Here is a 19,525-nt window from a genome sequence, read left to right on the forward strand (position 1 = left end):
CAATCCCAGGATTGGGGTCAGGGACCAGTCGTAGACAGTGCTGTGTGGACAGAAGTGTTGTGTAATATTGTAACCTTCATTATGAACTCTCCCTTACCTTTCATAGCATTATATACGACATGCTATTATAATTGTGGTGGCAGATGAGGTTTTAGTACATGTTCTACATGTTACACTCAAATAAAATGAGTCTTTCCATTAAAGTTAAACTAGTCGTATGACTTTAAGTCAATTTCCAGAATGTTAAGTAAGTGAATCGTGAGTTACCAAACGGTACGTTGCATGTCCGTCATTTTAGTTTGTGAACAAGTTTCCGTTTCAGGATCCTAGGAAATGAATTCACTCAATCATGAAAATACATTTGCTTTATTTGGGTCATCATCGTTCACATGGAGCACTTGAAGTGGCAAGCTTTAAAATACTGAACATAAAGTAAAGTCTACTTAAACATGTTAAGGGGTGTGTTTGCCGCATATTAAGGTACATTTATTGCCTAATACACTATGGTGATCTCTGATACATAAACATCTGTGATTCCTGTACATCAGTAAATTGAGGCAAGCATGATACAACCATATTTCAATCACTTAAGTGAATGAGAAATGATTGATGAGTCATTTGCCAGCACTTATAAATCACACACTTTCACTATTTAAAAATAAGCATCTCTATTTCAACTGGAAAAATATGGGTTTTTTTAATGTATTTACAGAGAGGAACGAAGTATGTACAAGTCATGACAAGAAGTTGTTCTTTTGTCTCAATCAGCTCTAGAAGTCTGCAGAAATTGGTTTCGAAGATGCATGATGGGATAAAAGGTTTGCAAGGTTACCTCACAACAGTCCTATTTAGGATGGGACCAGTGCAGAGATGAATTTCCCATCAGGGATTAATAAAGTGGTAACTTATTGCAGCAGTTGGAGAGAAATGGCTTGAACGTTAGAATAGCCATTGAGGTCCAGTCATTCAGGTCATAGCAAAGTTAATCTGATCTGGAACCAACTCATTTTACATTTAATGTTATTTAAAAAGACATTTGTATCTTCATAAAATATAACATTCTCAGCTACTGTCTCAGATGTATGTACAGTATGAAGGCATCATGATTAAGCAACTAAAGGCTTGTTTGCAGACAGTAAAGCAACATTTATATTCCGCATCTCTCTCCTAAAGTAAATATACATCTTTTACTGCAGCGGTCTCGAGCTTGTCATCTACCTTTGGCTCTCTGCAGTCACGGTAAACAAACTCATTTGTAAATGATTCGTGACTGGAAGGAGTGAACATGGAACTATCATTTTTGAAATATATGTACAGTAATTCAAATATATTTCTATCCACCCATTAACTGAATTTATCCTCAGAAAACAGCTGATATTGTATGAGGATGAGTAAAAACCTTAATTAGAAGTTGTCATGACTAGAGTAGTCATGTTTGGTGTCCTTTGTTGTGATTTACATGTTTGTCTCACCTGGTTGGTGTCCCTTAAAGACAAAACGTCTCTCCTGGTTCAGGTTTTTCCTTTTCTGATCGGAACCAGTTTATCTGAAGAAATACTACAGCACTGTCCATTCATCTCTCGTATCCGTCTTCATGACTTTATTGCATTTCTTTCATGGCGGTGAGACCGACTGTCTGGCTGGCTGTGATGCTCAGGTAATTCTGGAGTCAGTCCGTCATGAGCTGTCTGTGTGCACTCTGGCTTTTTTACCTTTTAGCACATAGAGCAGGTCTTTGAGCCTCCACCACTGTTTGCAGGAGCTGACAGACAAAGACATATCAAAGGGAAGAGTCAATACATTTGCAACATAATTGGCCTTTTTTTTGGTCCTTTGGCCAATTTCAGTATTCAAACTAACAACCAATTTTAACATTTTAGCTTCAGTGTTCACACAAAGGACTAAAATTGGGCAAATGTCATGGTAGCAGTTCTAATACGCTGCACAGTTTTACTGCACCTTTACTGACTGTGGCAACTTCTTTAGTTTCCTCTATGGCTTTGAGTTTAGCCTCATACTCTTCTTTTTTAGCATTCCACTCCCTCCGGTTATTCAGGATGCCATCAAACATGGGCTGGACTTGTGGGTGGAAGCGCGAAAACTCCTGAGAAGAAAAGAGTACAAATTGAAATAAAATAAAAAAGATGAGAGATGAAAACAGAGCAGATTAGGTGAGGGGGGGGGGGGGGGGGGGGTTGTTGATGCTACACTGAAAATAAGTGAGCGGTTGTGCTTTTATTTTGGCAGAAGGTTTATGGACAAAATAATACAAAAAAATAGAACAGGAAGACTACAAATATATACTAAACAGATTATTTGCTTTAGGGAAACTGAAAAAAAACACAATCAGCTGAAATGCAATTTAAAAAATTACCTTGTAGACAAACGTGCAGACAAAGTCAATAAAACCACACTGTAGCTTTGGTAGTTCTGCTGACTTGTTCCTGTCCATCATGGGCTGGTGGGAGGGACAGAAAGTGTTTGAGTCACTTAACAAAAAAAATCATATCAACATCCAGGAATTCAATAACAGTTGCTGGCTAGGTGACAGGCAAGAGTTCGTATTTACGAAACATCTATTTGACGTCAACCATCTTTTCCTGGTAACTTTGTATTCCCTCTTGTGAGTTCATGTTTTAAGGAGCTCAATAGGCCTGAAATGCAAATTACTTAAATCATAGTGACAATAAACACTTGATGTGTAGGTTGGTTGTGGATACTACAACGAGCCAAACGTGTTTATCTACAACCCTTACCGCTGCATATATCGACAAGGCAATAGGCCACGGATATACGTATATATATAAATATATATATTTTTCTTTTATTGATTGGTCAACCGACAGAAATGTAAGCAAACATTTTTGACATATGCACATTATTTCACACAGATACAAATATAAACACAACAGTTTGTTAACTCACAATAGGTTGCTGCTCCAGTACCGTCCTCTCCAGGTCACCCTGCTCCCAAAACTCGGCTGCTACAGACAAGGCAACCTGAAAGCAACACACAGAGAAATACACAGTCAGTAGAAAAGCAGATCGCTAACATTCAGTGAGACACTGATTTATTACATGTTTGTGCTTCTCACCTTGCTCTGTACCGCCCAAGGCTTGGCGATGGCTGACAAGTCACATGCGGTCATCATCATAGCCCTGAAAGAAAACAGGAAAAGATTTAGAAGATCAGAAAATGTAAAACAAACAAAGAACATTGTACATGCTCGCTGTACTCACATGACGATTTCTTTCCTGGTTGTTTCTAGAGACATGAATTGCACCCACTTCTTTTCATCCTCATATGTGTGTGAAAGGTCTACGATCTTCTGGAACATGGTTCTTTTCCTAACGAGATCAGAGGAGAGGAGCTAGTTTACCATTTATCATCATGTATTTTTACAGCGTCAAGAGGAGAGAAAGTACAAAAAATGAGGGAATTAACAAGTAGAGTGAGTCAATGAGAGATTGTGCTGACTTGAAATAAAGAGCCAGGTCAGTGGCGATGATGGCGATGTCGGTCAGATGAATCACATGGTCTATCTGTCGCCTGTGAAGGTTCTGGTAGATATTCAGTGACTGCAGAAGAGATGAGAGAGATGGGCATCAGTCATAGTTGGCGACTGATGAGACAAGGAAGAGATTTCAGGAACGTACGAGTCCAGTTCACCTCTCCTTTCTCACCTCGTCAGCCAAGAGGAACTTCCCCATCTCTAGATGGTGCCGTTCCAAGATGGAGGAGCCGTGCAGCTTGGCCAGAGGGTTGCCAGATCTGTTGGCATAAAAAAAAGAAATGATAAACAACATTAATTAACAACAATCCCCATCAGTTTCATGTTGAAAGTGTCAGCATTGACGTGGCACATGACTTTGTGGCTGTTTTGAAGGATCATTGACTCATTGTCCCTCACTTTCAAAAGATAAAAAACTCAAGCAACACTTTGTAAATAGAACAACTTTATTGGAAGACCAACCCGTTTCGGCTTCTGGCCTTCATTAACATGTAACACATTTAAATAAGGTGCAGATATGAAGCAGAAAACAATCAAAGGGGTAACCTGTTCTTTTCAATCCGTTTATGGAAAATATGACTTAGTTGTCATGTCTCCTCATAGCGCTGGCTTACAGCTAAAGTAATGGTGTGCTAAAACCATGGAGGATCAGAAGCTAAATGTTCCTTCCTTTTTTTTGATGGCAGACCAAGCACTAAAAAAGTAAGACATTTGTGATGAAGACAATGTGCAGCACCAGCGTTATACGCCGTATACACAATATGCTGGCACATAAATATGTATCTATAGATGATGTTCAAACAGCCCACTGCACTCTGCCTGCTTGTGGTGCAGTTATAGTGAAGCAAACATGAAAAAAGCTTCAGGTGGCATTTAATGATGCATTCAGAATGGTGCTACCAAGATGTCAAAGTGCAAGTCTAATGTTTCTGACTCGTAATGTCCCCACCTGTTATGCTGTGTCGTGGAATTTTATGTACAAATTTAAATGTCGCTTGAATGATTAAAATCAATGAAATCACAATGGCTTTAACTGAGACAACACAAAGAGACACAATGTATTCCTCTTGTTTTTGGAAACATTGGAAAAAACGTCTCTATGTCGCACTGCAATGATTATACCTCTGTGTTGGTGTCCTTGTATTGTATTTATTTACTATTTTTATGTGGCATGTGTTTTAAATAAGGTTTAACTGAATTGTATGGATACAGTTTTAGATAATAGGAAGGATTCCTATTTTCTACTGAGAAATTAAAAAGTTTTAAACAGCACTTACTTGACTTGGTACAAATTGTTGGTCCCTCTGTGGTCCAGATCATGGAGGAAGCCTGCCGTTATCATGGCCATGACCTCCAAGTCAGTGTAGTACCGCTTCAGCATTCCCGTCTGAGCACACACAGACACACACAAAGTGGTTAAAACAAAGAAAACACACATTTTTCAGATATATTTTTAGGCTTAAGCCATCGATATGGAACATAAAGCACTTGCAGAAACTTGTATTGTAAATAGAGTAGAACATGATATTAAACAACAGCGCTACCGTTAAGAGCGTAAACATGGTCTGTCCCACGTTGAAGCCATGACGCCAGTTGTGGTAGGTGATTTTTCTGTAGCCTTTACTGAGAGAGTAGATGAACCGAACCAGCGCCTGAGTGGAGAGAGCTGATTAATTCATGAGCTTGGTGTTTTATAACACAGCATAATAATGTTGCATGCATGTCTAGATCACCTCTTGAGGGACCTGGAACTTCTTGACCACCCCGACCTCGTAGTACATCTGGACCGCGCACTTAACCAGTTCCATCTCTGTGCAGTTAAAATCCGAAAAGTGGAACTCGTAGATCTCAAACTTCTTAATAAGTGGAGGTAGTTCTTTTTTCTAAGAGGTGAATGAACACAACAAAAGCAGAGTCAGATAAAACATCCCTTCTTGAATATGAGAAAGACAGACACATTATTTTTTAGGAAGTATCAATTTGGCACCTCTTCTAAAGATGAGGTGACATTTACAAATTTCAGTGTTACCAGGATATCTAGGAGCTCCTCCTCTTCACAATCTCTGGGTTCACGGCCATAGACCTCTCTGGTGTTCTGGGAGACATGAGAAAAACCATTGCGGCTGTCAGTTTTAACTGACTGAATAGCAAAAGCAGAGAGATAGTCACACTGAAAAGAAAGTGTGTTCCATGGATGCTGAACCGTTTCTGTGTCCCTGTGATGGGCCAACTTTGAAATACATTTTAAAAAAGTACAGAGTGCTGACCAGGACATTCTGGATCTCATCATCCCGACATTTGATATGGTAGAGCACCATGTCTTGAGCAATCTCTTTCCGATTCTCCAGCTTGTTCATCTTGTCGTAAGTGTCCGTGTTCAAAACAGACCAGCCCAGGAACTGGGTCAAAGCCTGAGGAAAAAGGGACCGCGTATTTCACAGAACAGTCCAAATGAAATTGTCTGCTCGACTTTTTCTTACGCCAAGATAAGCTGTATCACAGTTTCTGAGTTTAATTAACTGCATCATTGAGTACTTCATCAATAGTGAGCGACAATATAATGCAGAACTATATTCAATGTGTACAAAAATCTCCCAAAAAAGCATTTAATTATGTGACAGAATTCAGCGGTGATATACCTCCATGAGCTGCTCATCCTGATCGTCAAAAGGCTTTCCGTCTTTTCTGTTGTAAAAAGTGGCCACGCCAACGATCTCCTCTTTTTTGTTGACGATCGGCAGCGAGAGGACGTTTTTAATGGTCCAACCACTGCTGTCGAGTGGCTCAGTCTGAAACAAGCAACCGCGTGTGATGCAATGTGAACAATTCTGAATTTCCTTGGAATGATTTCTTCTTCTCTTTCACCTTATAGCTGAGCCGATAGCCCTCGAAGGTCTCTTACCTGAAAGTTGAACATCTCGTCGGCAGCTGTATTCATAATGTTACAAATCTGAGGAGCAGAAATAAAACAGATTGATGGAGGTGGAAGATTTGGCTTTTTTCTAAATGACTTGTAGCAATGTAATGAAAAGAAACTCACAAAACCGCTCTCAGCAACATACGTAGGCAGGCCACTACACAAGGCCCAATGGTCCGGAGTCGGATTGCTGCGTGACACACGAGCAAGTAGACAAGTTAGCAGATGTGACTAAGTTAAGGCTACTGACACTCCGTCTGATGTGCTAATCATATTTTTAACATGGTACTTAAATATACCACGTTGACTTCAAGCCCTGTTCCCCAAAATGTTGCTAGTTCTGTAGATGACTTCAAATAACTAAAGCTGATTTGTTGGTATTTTGTTGTCATCTTAATCCATGACCACATTTTGAATCAATATTCAGACTGAAGCCAAAAGATTTACTTACGGTATTACTTTGATGTCTTCTTTTCCATGTAGTATATAATCAATCACTTTGTAGAAAATGATCTCCTGGAGTAAGAAACAAACAAACACAAATTAGGTTTAAAACAGCTACAACTGGAAAAGGAACAAGGGCGACATCTCTACTGCCAAGCAGAGTGTTGATTGTAATGTTAGATCAATGAAATAAAGAGAATGTACCCTGCCATCAGGAGTGACGGGGCCAGAGTAAGGTGCCTGCTCTCCCATCAACACTGGCCAAATGTCAAAGAACTCCTAGAGGGAAGACGGACACAGAAATGCAGTCAACGCTTCCTGGTAACGGATGCTTGAACTGAAAACGTGGGATAATACAGGCAAAGACGGAGAAAGACACAGTACCTTCTCCTTCGTCATGTCTAGTAAACCGACAGAGTAGCGGTCACAGTTGAGGTAGGCTCGGACTGTGTACAAGGCTTTGTGGAACTGTCGCTCGATGTCTGTCAGCTCTTCAAATACCTTGTTGGCCGACCACAGCAGCAGCTAGAGAAACATCGCGCGTGCACACACACACGCACACACACACACAGCAGTCAGCTCATGCAGTGTGGCTGGATGCAGTCATTCTGTATTTGAGTAGAATGAAAAGCCAAACTCCTGACTTCTATTCAAATATGTGCAGGTTAACGTCCCTCACCTGTCCTTTGCGGGTCTCACAGCTGTGGAGGTAACTCAGGTGGTAGATCTTCAAGTTCAACGTGGCAATTTTCAGATACTTTAAAAAAAGCTAAACGGACAAACAGGAGAAAGGAAACGCATGATATGATACGCCGTCCGGACAAAACTTCTGATTGGATAACGTAAAGGAAATAATGTGCAAGTAAATAATTACCTTTTTACTTTCCCTCCTCCTTTGGTTTCTATGTTACGATTAAGACTATTTTCACAGCTAAGAATCTAAAATAAAAGGCATGTTTGAATATATTTCGTGGGTTAATTTAAAGGTAGGTAATTATGATATTAAGGCAGATAGCAACCCTGGCAAATAAAACTACAAATAATATATTGTGCTGAACTTTATTTATTTTTGCTTATGATTTCACACACTGCCTTAAAGTTACGTGCTGTTAGTGAAGTCATTAACCTGCTGTAGATCTAAGTCCATAACGCACTTGACCACCTAAAGCTTATTTCCATTTTGAAGCTTAGTTTGCTGCTAATTGGGATTAATGACCTAACGTATACTGAACACACACTGGTCCTACTCGTAAAGACCTTAGTGATCTACCAGTCAGCCCGGAGGGGATTCCCTACCCGCTGTAGTGATACACCGATGGCAGTTGTCTTTAAAAGTTATAATCACGATTTGAGATACTCAGCACAAATTAATTCAATTCTTTTCAATATTGTGTGTCAAAGAAACTATGATTTGGCCTCTGAACGTCCAACTGCTCTGCTCTGAGTTTGTGCTTTTAGCTGCGTGTGCTTGGTGTGCGGTTGCTTGTGTGGTTGGGACTCACATCCTCGTCCTCGGCAGTGAAATGTGGTCCTGTGGTCTTGTTCAGAGCCAAGATCACAGCCACCATGTCTTTGCCGTTGAGGACGGGCATAGCCAGAATGTTCCGGGTCTTGTATGCTGTGAGGTCGTCGACGAATGAGCTGAAATGCTGGTTCTAGAAGACAGAAAACACATGTTTTGAGTAAATGTTAAGGATACTTGCAAGGCAAACATTTCTTGCTTTCATTACGATTACTGCGAACATAAAAAAAAAATGCTTTGAAAGAGAAATTTGGCACAAAATTTGTTTAATAGCGCATTAAATGATGCAGTAAATGTGCTCTAAATTGATGTAATTGATGTAATTCTCATTTAGTATATTGTAGAGTATCGAGCCATGAGTAGATTCATTAGAGGTCAATTATGTTCCAACTATCATGAGATAAATTGCACTTGTTGCTTTTAAATTAATAATTTAATAGTCATTAAGTCATTTGGACCAAAACCAAAACCATTATTGTCAACCTAGTCCAAGTGACAAATCATTTGACAATAATCTCTTTGGAAAAGTACCTAAAATCCCTACACTGAACTGGAAGATGTTTTTTTTTAACAAAAGCAAAATGTCCTAATCATGGGATCAACCAGCTGTTTCCCACTGCTTGATTATGAAGGTGATTTCATTATGAAACCACAGCACTGAATTAAAATGGACAAAATACACATTTAGTATGTAGTTTAGTCTGTATGGAGGGAGGCAGTGTAAAGTGAGCTTGTTTTGTCCTGTTTTAGATTCCTGCTGACCAAATGCCAGAGGCGTCTAATCCACAGCTAGAGCTGACGGGCTGATGGGATCTGGAAATAAATGGATTATGTCTGACAAGGGGATTTACACTCTCATAGAGACGTGTCACGAACTCTTCCTTTACTTGTCTGCACACATCGTGAGTTAAATGTAATCAATAAAAACATACGGCTTCAGCCTGGACATATGTATTGAATATTGTCCAAAAAATACATCTGTTTGTATAATAGTCATAATACACCAAAACATTGTGTAGTTTTTACTTCATGAACAGAGGAATGGATGGTAAAGATACACAAACTATGTTTTAAAGCTGGTTTTATTTCTAGATGGCTTCTATTGTTTAGCTTATTTCTATAATGGGGAATGTCGGTTACAGTCCCACTGTTTGCATCACCAAAAGTCAAAAAGGGTTTTAGCTCCATGTCGTCTCTTTTTATCCCATTACAATAAACAATCAAGTCTTTTTCAAATTTGATCTATCAATGCTTGTCCATCTGCAACATGCTATTTTTTAGGTTTGATCTATATCTGTTTCACTGCGATTACTTTTGCGGTTCGGAATATTGTCCATCATATTCCTTCCGCAACATGCTAGTCGTCCTGAGTTTTGATCGTCCTGTGTACGTCTTCTCGTGGCCCAAAATTGTCTCGTAGAACCAGATACATTGAAGGCAAATATACCACAGTGTGAAAGATATTACAAAGTATTGGTTCATCTTATGTTCACTAAGGAGTGGATTTAATCTCACATGTTGATGACACATTTGATAAGATTCCAGGCAATGGCCTTAATGCTGTGCTTTGGTTTTCATGCTGATATTTCCACATACAAACTGTGCCATGTATTTTAAACTTGTCTGCATGTCACACTTTCAGCAGGACCTCCTCTTAAAAGGCGGGTTGGCTGAGTCATATTTAATTAATGAGTTACTATGAGATTCAGATTTAATCGTTAAAAAGATAAACATTTAATTCCTAGTTAAAAAACTATGTGTAGGATTTAAAAATGAAAGGCTGTGGTGCCATCTGGTGGTAGTGTCATGAACGAACAAACAAACAAACATTGCAGACATGCTAAACATCTGCACCCCATCCAGATAGAACTTCATCATTCTAATTCGTTCATGGTCACCACTCGCCACTAACCTCTGTGACATCTTTCACATTGACGGTCTTCTTGGTGATGGCCACGTGGCCCACTATTCCCATGTCCAGCGGATAGACGATCTCAGAGTCCGGTGGCACGACACAGTCGTTCAGTTCTGCCTCCATGTTGACGTTGAAGAGCCTCGTGGCGAGCTCTCCGACGCCGTTCCGCTGACGGTACATGAACAAGCTGCAGCGGTCCGCGTGGATGAGCGCACTGATTCTCTTCAGGATCTTGAAGACCACCTTTTCCATGTTGATGTTCTCCTGCATGTCTTTGATCAGGTCATACATGATTTGGCTTTCTTCGAGCTTGAAACAGAGCAAGAAATTGACCAATTTTTTGAATTTGTTTTCAGGAGAGATGCTTAGGACCTTCCTTATAAGTGCAGACGTTTGCAAAGGTTATATTATATATGGACAGGTTTATGTGGGGTAACTCTGGTTGCTCAACTATGGCAATGTTTGGTCAATAGTTTCTACCTGCTTTTTTCTCTCTTAATAAACAAGAAGTGAAACAATGAAATTTACCTGAGTGAGGTCCTTGAACTGGCTGAAGTCGATCTGCTTGTCTGGGAGTCCTGACACCTTTGACATGGAGGCAGGGCTCATCTTCTTGTCAAAGTACTGTTTAGCAAATGCAGGGTTCTCCTTGAGGAACTTTTCCACATCTTCCTTTTGGGCCATGGTTCCTTCTTCCCCCTCTTCTCCCAAATGCTCCTGTCGTCTCCCTCTTCAGCTCAGTGACTGAGCTCCCGCTCGGTCCAACGCTTCCTCGAATTAGCTACTTCCAACTTCTCAGAATAGAAATAAAAGGATGAAGCAAAACAAAACACAAAGCTACCGGTTTATCCAGTCAATCCCCTAAAGGAAAACAAATCTTACCCAGGTGTTACACACATAGGGGGAAAACAGAAGTGGACACATTCAAATGCAGGTACAAATTAATCCCCCCTGTTCGTGGGATGAGCGGACTGAGTGAGGGAGAGCCCTGAGGAGAAGGCAGAGGGCTGAATCCAAACAATCCATCTGTCATCAGCAGACAGAGCTGAAGGTTAGCAGGGATCGGCCTCTGCTAAACTTGTCAGCTGATCATCTGGTAACAGATATGTGGGCCACATTTTACAGCGCCCAGTGTGCTTCAGTACATTCTGTATACGTTTGTAGCGGCACAGACAGATCAAATGAACCTGCAGGAAAATATACTGCATGGAAAACACAGAGATTTAACACTAAAGCTGTACAATTAACATATCCCTCTCTTTCTTTTCACTGCACTCTTGAATTTTCAATTTCTGTGTGTGTCTCTAGCTCATGAGATTTGTGTGCTGTTGATGAAGCGAATTCCGTAAAAGAGGAGACAAAAACTCCATTGGGAGTTGGATACGTAGGTTGTAATAAACTCTAATTAGAAGGTCTTCTCTGAGCTCCAGAGAAGTAAAATGCTCATTGGTTCCCTCTCAAATCCACATTTTCTTGCACAGATATAAAGCGTCACTTTGATAATGTGTGAGAAGACACATGATCTAGTTTTTTGAATGGTAATATGTATGTAGTTTGTGTAAAATGCTGCTTGTATGTGCCAAAATCCTTGTCTATGGTACCTTACGTACAATAATTTCCATGTGACAAATTTAAAAAAAGTTGTAGTCAGGCTTCTTGCACTCTTAAAGAGAGCGGGATCCAAATGTAGTAACTCCTGTATTTCCATGTTTTATTTAATGAATGTTTGAAACACAGAAGTATGAGAAACACGTTCATGAGTATTTTGAGTTTATTCTACGTCTTTCATAATATTTTTCAGTTCACGAGTGGTCTACTGCAGTATACTATCTGTCTCTCACACACATGCAGGTCTGTCTACCTGTACAAGCTCTTTAAGTCCTTATTAAACAACGCCTCCTCTGGCATAAGCCCTATTTAGTTAGGACACGAGCTGATTATCTCAGCACCCAAACTCTCCGTCTTTCTCCACGTGCGAGTCTACCTGCAGTGTCTTTTCCCCCGGTTTCCACAGCCATGACTGTCGTTGTTTAAGCGAGTGGTGGTCAGTGACATCCTGATAGGGCCGAGGGAGTAACGCCAGCTGGAAGACAGACATTAATTCAACATCAATGAGAGAATACTGTCAACAACACACATAGACACGACGTGGAGAAAGAGAGGCATTTAGTGCTTCTGTAAGAAAGTGAATCCTTTCATTCAGAGCAGGGAGGACCTCTCTATAATAAGGTTCCGTAAACACCTTAAACAAAAGGTCAAATAGATAATCTGCTTCCACTATAATAGATTAGGCCTACGGCAGGTCCACAGTGTGTGTGTGTGAGTGTGTACGACATAGCATAGTGAATTAGGTTGGTCAGTTTGGTCAGAGTGTGTATTTTGTGTGTAGCCTGTTGTGTTTCCTGTGTAAAACCCACTATCTATGCCGATCTACGTGAATGCTGCTCTGTGCAGGAAGATGTTTCCTCTACTTCATTAGGGTTCAGAAATAAATCAGGTTTAGACACTAAGAAAAAAAAAAAAAAAAAGAGTTTTGCAATTGTTATTGTAGTGCCTCTTAAACGGGGAGGCCGAAATATGGAACAGTAGCTCGACTGACGTTATCTACTTTGGACCCTTTAGAGTAGCGGGTTGTGAGAGACATTTAGGGCTTTAGCCAGCAGTTCAGTCGTCCATGATACAGAGCATCTTAGGAACTATAGAGACATTGGGGCCTACGCTGTTTCGGGCCACTAAGATCAGAGGCTTTTTTTTTTTTGGCCCTCTTGAAATTATGCAAAAAAAGGCTTTGGTAAAACGCTGTATATAGATATTAATTAATCATGTGACATAACTGACATCAAAAGCAGACTGAACCGTTGCTTTTATAGACGCGTCACATCTGTCCACTTGGAGGTGAAGTTTGAGATACGAGACTTGTTTACACGCATTAATTAGCACTCAACAGAATGTGTGGAGAAACAAGCCGTATCTCCTGTTCCTCAGCCAGTGAACAGCATCTCTGATTGTTTTTTTCCCACACGCTTTCATTACACCAACAACTTGGTTCATGCTGGCCAGTCAAACACGGTGCTCCAGCTGTGTGCAAAGGCAATTAAGCCGGTCATGCTGCGGTTGATTGAAGTCAGTTCCCGCACGGCCACACTTCTAAAACAAGAGGGAAATTCACGGGGCATCGAGAAAGTGAAGTGAGTGGAGGTTCAGCTCCAGCAGGTTGTTGTTTAAAGATAATTATTCTTCCTACTTGCACAACATTTGTTATTTGTTTAGGCCTCCCTTAGGCAAGTCCAATCTTTGTGGCAAAGTGTTTGTCTTCTGTACTAAAGCAGGATGTTGGTGTTGAATATGTCTCATAACTCTCTCTCACACACACACACACACACACACACACACACACACGCACGCACACACACACACACACACACAAGAGAATACTAGTTGCGATGCTGACACTCACCACAAGATCGCAGCAGACCCATAGTACAGCACCCGTACTCTTAAAGCACTCACACACTCCTTGTCCTACAGAGGGAATACATACTATGGTCACACAAGTGACTGTCCTCTGGTAGTTTAAGATGTTATGACTTTAATATAGCTGACAGTAAATGGAAAGGAATGGCAATGCACCAAAGGACAGGAGGACTGCGGCCTTGTGGTTCAGGGTCAGCGTCGTGACCCCCTAAGGCTGCCAGGGCACCGTCGCAAAGAAACATGACGGTCAAACGACGCTGTGCATATTCAAAATGTAGCATACAATGTTATGGACATGTGCAACGATTCAAAACAGAAGAAATGTCTTAAACAAAGTAATGTAAAGTAAAGTAGTCCATCTTTAAAATGCAAGAAAACACATAAAACGTGCTATCTTGCTGCGAGTTATAAGTTCACTACATGCACGCATCCAATCCACAACAGGACTACTTTACTTTACATTACTTTGTTTAAGACATTCCTTCTGTTTTGAATCGTTGTATGCTATATTTTGAATATGCACAGCGTCGTTTGACCGTGAGTGGCTTTAATCAGAAACTCACTCTTGGAAACAGTTTTTTCATAACAGACATCGACTTTTTGTTTTGTTTGCAAAAATGACATCAGAGACCGAAGCTCAAAAGTTTCTGTTGCTACTCAGTAGGCATTTGAGGCAGAACATTTTCATTTTGTGTTGCAGCACTTTATTTACACTTTTGACACTTAAAGGTTTAGCTACGGTTGAGAAAATCCACACTCCAAATCCAAACATTTAATCTGTGCTGTGCCATGTGCTTATTCAAATTCTGTTGATGTGTACATGCTCCTGCACCTGCTCAGATATGTGCCTGCTTTTATTTTGTTTCAGTTACATAAAGGTCTGTTTGTTTTATACAGAAACAAGATTACGGTAAGTATTTCAGCCCGACAGGATTACCTCTCGATTTAAGCACCTTATTTAGTACCAAGCAATGAAAATCAGCCATAAGCTTGTCTGCGGAGTGTGTATATAAAGGTTGCCTCACACACACACAAGACCCACAACACTCAATCTGGTGGATAACCACGAACAGTCGATTTTTAATTGCTGTTGCTTCTTTGACTCAAACAGGTAAGACACTGCCGTTTTACTCATTTTACCTTCTACTTCGAATTGTATTTGCAGTGAACAGCAAACGCTATCTGTGATTGTGTTTTCTGAACGCGTACTGTGCACTTGATGTCAACTGTCTGGTCTGTCAGCTGTGACTGTTGACGTTAGAGACTTGTTCATCACTGGACTGTGTAAAGAGGTGTTGACATTTTTTGTCAGAATACATTTTTTTCTTCCGACATGTCACGTAATATTACTATGTTCTTCATATCATATCAAATGGGAAAATAAATTGTTGGTTCGTTATTGTAAGTTTGTGTAGAACAGATCGGTTTTGTGTCATCAATGAGTCTGTCTCTGGTTTTAGAATGGGATCCTCTAAACTGGCTCTGCTGCTGGTCTTGCTGTCCTGCGTAGAGCACTGCCTGTCTGCCTCCTGTGTCGTTGACAGCTTCACAGTCAAAGGGGACTTTGACCCCAAGAGGGTGAGTGAATTGAAGCACATTGACAGCATGCATGTTGAAAAAAGAAGTACGTAAAATCCTTTCTGACCGCCGTCCTTCTTTTTCATCGCAGTATGCTGGAAAGTGGTACGCACTGCAGAAGAAAGATCCAGAGGGCCTGTTCCTGCAGGACAACATCTCCGCTGACTACACCATTGATGATGACGGCTCCATGACCGCCTCCTCCAAGGGACGCGTCACTCTGTTTGGGTGCGTCAGAGGAATGAGAGACTTTTCACCCTGCTTTATTTCACTCACTATCTGCAGAGATTACATAATTCAAATGAAAAACCATCTTACCTCACGTCTCTTTAAGCCCCTTATTGATCATGGCCAGTTTGGTCACAAAGACCATCTTGATTCAGTTTTCAGGGTCAGCAGTTAGGCGCAGGTGTGATTTTGTAAAAGCACAAACAAAGTTAAAGAAATTCAGCTGTTTCAAGCAATTATGCCACTGCATACTGAAAGAAATCTAGGCTTTGCTTTGAGAAATGTAAAGTACACTGTCCTGTAGTAGCCTATATGCATATGCCGATGATACAGTATGTTGTCATTGGAATTTCTGAGCTTTACGCCGCTGAAATGTCCTGTAATTGACAGAAAATGATATTAGCCAAACAGTGTTGATTTGTTGTGGGCGTACATTGTTCACTTTGACACTGACATGTGTGTGCTTGCAGCTTCTGGGTTGTGTGCGCTGACATGGCCGCCCAGTACTCTGTCCCCGACCCTGCCAGCCCGGGCAAGATGTTCATGAACTACCAGGGACTGGCCAGCTACCTGTCCAGCGGAGGTCAGCTGTGCACACATACCACACCCTCACACCCCTCTCATATCTCCTCACTCCTCTTCACACTGGCTGACCTCTTCCTTCCTTTCTAACTAGGAGACAACTACTGGGTGATCGACACCGACTACGACAACTACGCCATCACCTACACCTGCCGCACCCTGAAGGAAGATGGTAGCTGCGAGGACGGCTATGCCATTGTCTTTTCCAGGAACACCCACGGCCTGCCCCCCGCCATCCAGCGCATCATCCGTCAGAAGCAGGAGGACGTCTGCCTGGCCGGAGAGTTTCAGCCTGTGCTGCAGTCTGGAGCCTGCTAAAGAGAAAGAGAGAGCAGAGCAGGAGAGCGTGAAGCCAGCCAGTTACAGTCAAGAAGGCTTGAAAGCAAGAAGAGGGAGATTGAAAGAGTGCATGTGTAAGAAGGCCCGTAGCTATGTGAGAGTGATTATGTGACTGGACAGATGCAGAACAATTTAAAAATAAAAGACCGAGAGGAGGAAAAACACGAGAATATAATTAGTCAAAGACAGTGGAAAAAGATCAGTTTTTTAAAAATCCATTTCCTCCTCTGTCACTCTGTGTTCATCCGTTGTTTGTAAGGAAAATTTTACTGCTGCTTTGAAAGACGAAATAAAAGATATTTTTCTGAACAATATCACCGGAATTTTGTCCTTTTTGTAAAAAATAGTTGTGACTGCATATAAATCCCTTAGTGGTAAAGCATGAAACCTTATTTCAATAAAGCATAGAAACAGAGAAATGTTTGTCAGCAGTTAAGGCTTGAAAATATGCTGCACTTGTAAGTGGCTGTGATCCCTGCTGAGCTCAAGAGAATGCAGCCAGACCCAACACAATACACACTGATCAGTCATGAGCTTACTGGTGGTCTGATGTTCAGAGACCTTAGTCCTCTTACATACTAACTCACCTGTTTGGCTACTTAGCATGCCCCAGGGGTCAACGATCATATCAGGAGCTACATAACTAAAGAGGTCAAATGAGAATGAAGGGAGAAGCGAGATGGTCGACAGTGAAAGACTGAGAGTGAGGGAGGCAGAAAGGCAGACGGGGAATGTTTGTGTCTGTAGCTGGTGTGTAATCCTGTTGATGTTACGCAACACGCTGGATAGCAACGTGCTGAAGCCAATAATGGGCGAGCATTCCTGTAAACCAATATAATACACCTCATGCTCCGGCTTACTTTGTGCAACACAGTGTCACCCGCTCGGACACAACTCAAAAGCCAAAGATGACATCATGACAAAATGTTTCCTACACAGCAGTGATTTGTAGTAATATTTCATTGGACATGTATCATTGAACTTTGTTGTGACAAAAATCTTATTTTATAAATTTCTTTCCAAAAAGGAACTGGAAACATTTTGAAATACTTCACTTTTTTTCAGACTTTATGACCTTATTTTTGAGATGTAAAATCACACCGAGGATTAAAAGGCTGTCAACCCCGTATAGAGGACATTATAGAACGATGTGGACATTTTTCAACCACACTTTGTATTCCATATATAACACAGAAGCATGCTAGCGTGATTGATGTACATGTGTCATCGTTCTTTATCAAACAGTACACCATGAAAAGGATCATGACCCCTGTTGTGCAGCAACATCAAAAGATGTTCTCAGATGTTTTCTTCTTCTTCCTGTTTAAACGTCTCAGCAGGTTACGGTCAGATTTCTTCTGCGATGTATCTAAAAAGGTAAAATAATTCACTGAGTTTGCTCAGTTATATTTGTAGAGGCATCCCAGTAGTAAAATGGCAATGCATGACAGGGGAGCGTGAATAATCTCTGTGAGTGTTGACACTGGTTGGCGGGACAGGAAGAAAAGCTGCCGTAGAGTCAGTCTGCTTATCTCTGATAGGATCAACTGTTTGACCTTCCTGGAAATGAGACCATTTAATACGCGATGTTTTATACCCAAACAATAAAAGAAACCAACACGACGTAGACATCGCTTTTGATGGAAAACAAGACCAAAAAAAGGATGTGGTCTCACCTGTACTCCTCACCTGTAAGACTTACTGTTAAAGGCCAGACTGTTGTCGCGTAAAATAGGCTCCAAGCTTGAGGTAAGAATATAAGTGGATTTATCTGCTTGAGTCTGAAGAGGCTCGAACCCAGATACCCAACGTCTGGAGGATGACAGAGTTCAGGGTCCTTCAATGTTCTTCTCTGCAGCAAAGTTTGGATAAAATGACAGACACAAATCTACTCATTCTAATCTACTGTTTTTCAGGATCTTTTGTATATCAAGCGAGTGACTTTCCTCTCATACTGTTTACGTTTTTACTGTCCATGCAGACTGTGTCATGTTGCTGCGTTCAACTAGAAACAAAGGACTTTACTGTTCAAACACTCTACCTTACATAAAACTGTACATTGTGAATGTTTGCAAATGCTGCCTTGAGTGAATTGTATTGTGCATTAATTGCTACTATTAGATCTGGCCACGAGAGGGCAGTCATGCTACATTGAACACCAAACAATGAACTGGAAGACCCATTATTACTACTTTGGAGCACTGAAAGATAATTGGTGCTATTATGTTTGTGATTGTGGGCTCAGGGTGGGGATGAGATTTGATCTGACTGAAGGGATTTTTGTAGTACCTTTAAAATGTCGGCCTGTTCTTGTTCACATAACCAGTAATGGAACAACACCAGAAAGCAGAAATAAATATATGACTGCAGCTTGACTGAAAACGTAGTGTTGTGTTGGGATCTCACAGTAAATGGTGCCTGAATGCAGCACCTGAACATGGGAGATGAACTTGTTTTTGAAACACCACCAGACCGCTTAATCCAATGATCTGTGTGTCTCCTACTCACCATGTCGTCATTCTCTCTCTGTGGAGAACAACAGAGGAGAGACAGAAGGCGACTGCCTGTGTACTCTACCTGCCGCCATTTAAAAGATACAACAAAAAACATGAACAAGCTTCTGCTTGTAGCTCGTGCTCCATGAATCTGCTTTACAGGGAAAGCACTGCAAAACAAAACACAACACAACAGCAGCATATTAGTAGAGACATGATGAAACAGACTTTCAAAGAAATCTGTTCATCAAGAAAAACTTCCTTTTACAGCCCTAGTTTACTAATTAAAACTTGTTTTGTGGGGGAGTTTCACTAGAAGACACAAAATGGAAAAAGTGTTCAGTTAGAAGATTTTGCATTATATTTCGAACCCAGAGAGAATTTCCCTGTTTCAGGAAGGAGTGTCAGTACCTTGTACTGTGATAAACAACGTAATTTAAAAGATCCTACAAGCTGTTTGTCCTGCGGAACAGATGGCAACGGTTCACTCTCGATGGCAGGCTTTTTGGCATTCATTAC

The 19,525-nt window shown here is 40.9% G+C and overlaps 2 protein-coding genes across 2 annotated transcripts; one reads left to right on the forward strand and one right to left on the reverse strand.

Annotated features, from left to right (window-relative positions):
• Window positions 1–1,708: 1,708 nt before the first annotated feature.
• On the reverse strand, window positions 1,709–10,994 carry LOC306792331 (rod cGMP-specific 3',5'-cyclic phosphodiesterase subunit beta-like; the record flags this gene model as incomplete). The annotated part of the gene is made up of 23 exons (XM_079289403.1): window positions 1,709–1,762; window positions 1,970–2,104; window positions 2,375–2,458; window positions 2,926–3,000; window positions 3,096–3,159; window positions 3,241–3,348; window positions 3,479–3,579; window positions 3,685–3,772; window positions 4,790–4,899; window positions 5,057–5,164; window positions 5,246–5,395; window positions 5,542–5,607; window positions 5,780–5,923; window positions 6,152–6,301; window positions 6,415–6,462; window positions 6,553–6,619; window positions 6,881–6,945; window positions 7,078–7,152; window positions 7,258–7,398; window positions 7,553–7,642; window positions 8,376–8,528; window positions 10,308–10,619; window positions 10,839–10,994. 23 exons carry the CDS (start codon window positions 10,992–10,994, stop codon window positions 1,709–1,711), a joined length of 2,544 nt encoding a protein of 847 aa, XP_079145529.1.
• A 4,251-nt stretch (window positions 10,995–15,245) lies between these two features.
• rbp4l (retinol binding protein 4, like) lies at window positions 15,246–16,490 on the forward strand (the record flags this gene model as incomplete). Its single annotated transcript, XM_079290207.1, has 4 exons — window positions 15,246–15,362; window positions 15,454–15,590; window positions 16,061–16,173; window positions 16,267–16,490. 4 exons carry the CDS (start codon window positions 15,246–15,248, stop codon window positions 16,488–16,490), a joined length of 591 nt encoding a protein of 196 aa, XP_079146333.1.
• Between the last annotated feature and the right edge of the window lie 3,035 nt (window positions 16,491–19,525).

The sequence above is a fragment of the Melanostigma gelatinosum genome (assembly GCF_949748355.1).
Source record: "Melanostigma gelatinosum genome assembly, chromosome: 18".
NCBI classification, from domain to species: Eukaryota; Metazoa; Chordata; class Actinopteri; order Perciformes; family Zoarcidae; genus Melanostigma; species Melanostigma gelatinosum.